The sequence below is a fragment of the Mandrillus leucophaeus genome, unplaced genomic scaffold, assembly GCF_000951045.1.
Source record: "Mandrillus leucophaeus isolate KB7577 unplaced genomic scaffold, Mleu.le_1.0 Scaffold453, whole genome shotgun sequence".
In the NCBI taxonomy this organism is placed as follows: Eukaryota; Metazoa; Chordata; class Mammalia; order Primates; family Cercopithecidae; genus Mandrillus; species Mandrillus leucophaeus.
This window is the reverse complement of record NW_012104843.1, coordinates 1,167,945-1,172,602: the sequence shown is the minus strand read 5'-3', so window position 1 is coordinate 1,172,602 and position 4,658 is coordinate 1,167,945. Positions and strand designations below refer to the sequence as shown.

Sequence of the window (4,658 nt, the reverse complement as noted above, 5' to 3'; positions counted from 1 at the left end):
CTTGTTACTTTGTTCTCAAGCTATCAACATTTGGTCTTAGAACACTTTCCCATTTCCTTGTTCTCAAACTATCAACATTTGGTCTTATAGCACTTTCTCTTATTTTTATGCCTGACTAGGAAATAAAAGTAGCTCACCCACTACCCTATTACTGACCTCATTTTATAAATGAAATAATAAACATGTTATTAAGAATAACATTCAAATATAAGTTAGGTTTTAGAGTACTCCCTATTGAACAGGACTAAAACAATAGCTCGACCCTTTTGACATTCTTCCTGGATATACAAAACTAAGCAGAAGTAGGTGCCTAGTAACTATTAAATGGCATTCCTGTGTAACAAGAGAGGTTCCTCTCTATATCCCGTATCCCCAGGACCACATAAAGAAGGTTCCGCAGCTGGGGCAGTTTGGTCTTTTATTATCCCTATATATTAAGTAACCCTTTTAGTTATGCACACTTGGAAATCCATTTTATGCTTCCAATAGTTTAAAGCCTCAAAAGCAGGTTAGAGATTTTAGTTGTCTCTCTTGTGCGTGCCCTCGCTCTCATGCTCTCTCTTCTCTCTCTCTCTCTATATATATATATATAAAGTTTCTCACACCAACAGTCCTCCATAGACAAATATGAATATCCAGCCCTGAAAGCTGAAAACATGTGTGTGTGTGTGTATTTCATAATCAGGAAAAAAGGCTATCTTTAACATGTTATTTATAAGTATTAGTAAAAAAACAATGGACAAAGACCTCAAGGCTAATACATGATTATTATGCCAAGCATAATGCCCAAGCACTAGTCCATTATTCACCCAGCAACCACTCTTGGCATTCCAACCAGGTGCTATCACTATGTCAAGACAGCATGATTACAATGGTACACAAAAGAAAAGTGGTGGCTGGGTTTATGGGCCTGCAGTTGTTTGGGGCGTATAGGTTTAGAGTGAATACATAATCACAAACGATGGCCTGGGTGGTTTAGGAAAGATGAGCTGGCTCGTAGAAACCCCGTTGCAGACCAACTGCAGATATAGTGGATGTGGGAGGCTAGTCTGAGGAAGTGACATGTGAGTTGAGATCTGAAGGGTAAACAGAAGCTAACCAGGCAAAGGGAAAGGGTGGGAGGGGAAGAGCATTCTAGTTACAGGAAACGCTATAGGAAGCTCAAGATGGTGAGAAAGAGATGGAGGCTCTGGATGAAGTTAAGGCAGCCAATGGAGCTAGAGAGGTGGGCAAGCACCTGTGTACTCAGGGACTTGCAGGCTATATTAAAATGTTTATATTCATAGCTACGAAAATGCCAGCCTACAAAGGAATAGAACTCATCTGTATTACCCAGTGATTTATATTATGCAAAGTCCTTTAAAGGTTTTTATCTATGATATTTTCATTGGCTGAATCTCCTAAGGGACACAAGTTTGGGAGTTAGCCTGACCAGCGTGCCAAACCCATAGTGATCATCCAGAGTGGGTAACCTTCATAGAGCCTCACTTACTAATCTGTAAAGAGGAGATGATACCACTCACTGTCAGGGCTGCTGGGAGAACTCACAGGCACATGCAAGGACACAGGCATAACGACTGGCACCATGCAGCCCTGCCCGAGCATTGGAACACCTGAGGGATGAATTCAAGGAGAAAGGCAGAGTGGCTATCAAAGTACCACCTTTATTACTGATAAACCTGAGACCGAGGAGTATGACTTAAGAGTGCAGGAACAATAGGCTTGCTATTCCTGAAGCACAGAATTAAACAGACTCACCAACCCAGTCCCAGGCCACACTAGAAAACCACGAGGCCTCCCATATGTTGAGTGCTGCTGTAAAACTCACACGATGGAGGGACAGGGTTCCCATAGGCAGTCAGCTCCCCAAAGAAGGGGCTGGGCTAGGCATGCTCAGCCCTTCCTCCCAGGCAGCTTCAGCTTGGGCAGTGAGAAGGCAGACAGGAGTGCTGCAATAGTACAGTTCCTGCCACTTGGAAGGAAACATCAGGAGCGGGGAAGAACAGTTCCATCAACAGTATCTTTAGTACTATCTGTAAAACAGTCTTGTTTACACCATAAAATGTCATAGGTCAGAATATAAAGTCCCACATATGTCTGTGTTTTTTTCACTAAATGCCCTAAATTTGTTTTTATAGACACCATCAAGTTAAAAACTGAAACAAAACCAAATTTAGCATGAATACAACAGGAGAAAGGTTCCTCTCTGTTTTCCATAGATACTCAGTCTCCGATTCTCACCCTACTCCAGGAAATAAGCAAATTCTAGCCCTAAGGAGAATCTTAGACATACTACTCCACAGTCTTGTTTCTAACTGAAAAAGAACCACCTCTCTGGTTTTTGAAGGGAAAAGAAATTAAGCCATAAAGGCAGATTTCATATCTGTAAGTATTTGTTTATTAACAACAACAAACAGGCCTTAGGGCTATCTATCCATTTATTTATCTATTTGCTTGTGGCACGAATCCTGTAACAATATACTTTTGTAATACTCTCCTAATATTTCTCCAAATAGAAGTATCTCTCAAAAGAATGTTTATTCAAAAGCAATCTCAAGCTTGCACTTACTGACCCCTCACAACTACTCAAGGCTGTTCTGAGGGCGCTCAAGTATAAGAAAACCTCCTTCTCAGACTTACGCATGTGCTGAGAGGACTATGACTCACAGTCGCACTGTCTTCATGCCACAGATGGGCCCTATAAAATAAACAGCCTCGGACTAGGAGCCCTGCGTGACTCTAGTGAGTCATATGAACTCTCAGGAAAGAGCCTTTAAAAAATTTTAACTCATGTACTTAATCACATGAAAAGTCAGATTCAGCTTTAAGAGAAACAGTACATAGGGAGGAGAAACCAAGTGCTAAGCAGCAATCCTTTTAGCCTAGAATCTACACAGGAACAGCAAATCACACATCTTACTCAAATCTGCAGGCCATTTGGTATTAAACCATTCACATGTGCATGGATTCAGGAATTCATTCAACCAATATTCAGTGACAATCTTTTGTGGAGCACACACTATATCATATAACAGAACATAAAATTAAAAGAACCATCATTGACCTAATTGAGTCTATTGTCTGGCTAGAAAAAAAACAGACAAGGCAATAATTACAATACAGAGCAACGAACTGCCTCCCATAGCACAGAGGAGGAGAAGACCTGACTGGATGTCTTAGTCTGTTTTCTGTTGCTTATAACAGAGTATCTGAAACTAAAATTTATAAAGAAATGTATTTCTTTCAGTAATTGATGCTAAGAAGCCCAAATGGCCTCATCTGGTGAGGGCCTTCTTGCTGGTGGGCAGTGGCGTGATTTCTGCTCACTGCAAGCTCCACCTCCCAGGTTCTCGCCTCCTGCCTCAAACTCCTGAGTAGCTGGGACTACAGGTGCCCGCCACCACACCCGGCTAAATTCTTTTTTTTTTTTTTTTTTTGTATTTTTAGTAGAGACGAGGTTTCACCATGTTAGCCAGGTTGGTCTCCATCTCCTGACCTTATGATCTGCCTGCCTTGGCCTCCCAAAGTGCCGGGATTATAGGCGTGAGCCACTACGCCCAGCCAGAACTCTGCAGATTCTTGAGGCAGCACAGGGCATCACATGGTGAGGGGGCTGAGTGTGCTAGTTCAAGTCTCTCCTTCTCTTCTCATAAAGCCACTGGTCCCTCTCCCGTGATAACCCATCAAATCCACTAATCCGTACATGGATAGATCCATTCATGAGGGCTCTTCTATGATGATCCAATCACCTCTTAAAGGCCCCACCTCTCGCTCATGACACTGGAGATTCAATACTGATTTAATACTGGAGATTAACATTTCAACATGAGTTTTGGAGGGGACAAATATTCAAACTATAGTCCTGGAGATGGTGTCAGTGCAAGCTTTCTAGGAAGCACTGCTTGAGCCCAGGCTTGGGTATGCACAGAAGTTTCTTAGGCAGGGAATAAAGAGGAAAAGTCTAGTGAATAAGAGAAGCTCTCCAGAGTCAGGAGCCAAGAGACAGCACAGAACTGTAGGGGAAATATAGGGTAACTATGGGGAACTATATGAGAACTATAAAAGAACTACAGGGAAAGTATAGGAAAACTCTAGGGGAACTCTAAGGGAAGTATAACTTATGCCATATGGCAAGGACAGAAGTGTTTCTTGGAATGGCAGATAAAAAGGCTGGAAGGAAAAGCACAATACAGACTCCAACAAGAAATACAACATGTTGAGGATTTCAGTATATTCTGATGCTGGGAATGGAAGGACCTTAGGCAAAGAGGTAACACAAACACCTCTGTGTGTACAGTAATGGACTGGAGGAGATAGGGCGTGACACCAACTGATGTCAAGGGAAAATGGGTAAATTGTTTTCAGAAGTCATAGTAACAAATGACGCAAAGAGAGAAGACAGAGAGAAAGGGAAGGAACCTAAAGATATCCAGAAAATGAAATCAACACAACGTGTACTCCCCTGCAGTAACATCTTTCTCCTCTAGCAGATCATAAGGTCCAGGGTCGTATCTTATTCATTTTGTGTACCCAGGTGCACAATAAATAGAACTCAGGAAATACTGGCTGACTTTGTGTCCTTTGTAGGGACATGGATGCAGCTGGAAACCATCATTCTTAGCAAACTATCACAAGAACAGAAAACCAAACACCGCATG

The 4,658-nt window shown here is 42.0% G+C and overlaps 1 protein-coding gene across 3 annotated transcripts in view; it reads right to left on the bottom strand.

Moving 5' to 3' along the window:
* Nucleotides 1-4,658, bottom strand: part of PTPRM (protein tyrosine phosphatase, receptor type, M) — a 704,023-nt gene that overhangs the window by 484,985 nt on the left and 214,380 nt on the right. Inside the window, exon 1 of one of the 3 annotated variants that reach the window (XM_011994361.1) lies at nucleotides 1,829-1,959. The exons of the other annotated variants lie outside the window; for them this stretch is intronic. Coding sequence (XP_011849751.1) covers nucleotides 1,829-1,852 — 24 coding nt within the window. The 5' untranslated portion in view covers nucleotides 1,853-1,959. Of the gene's footprint in view, nucleotides 1-1,828; nucleotides 1,960-4,658 lie in introns of those variants that run through there. 3 annotated transcript variants of the gene reach the window in all.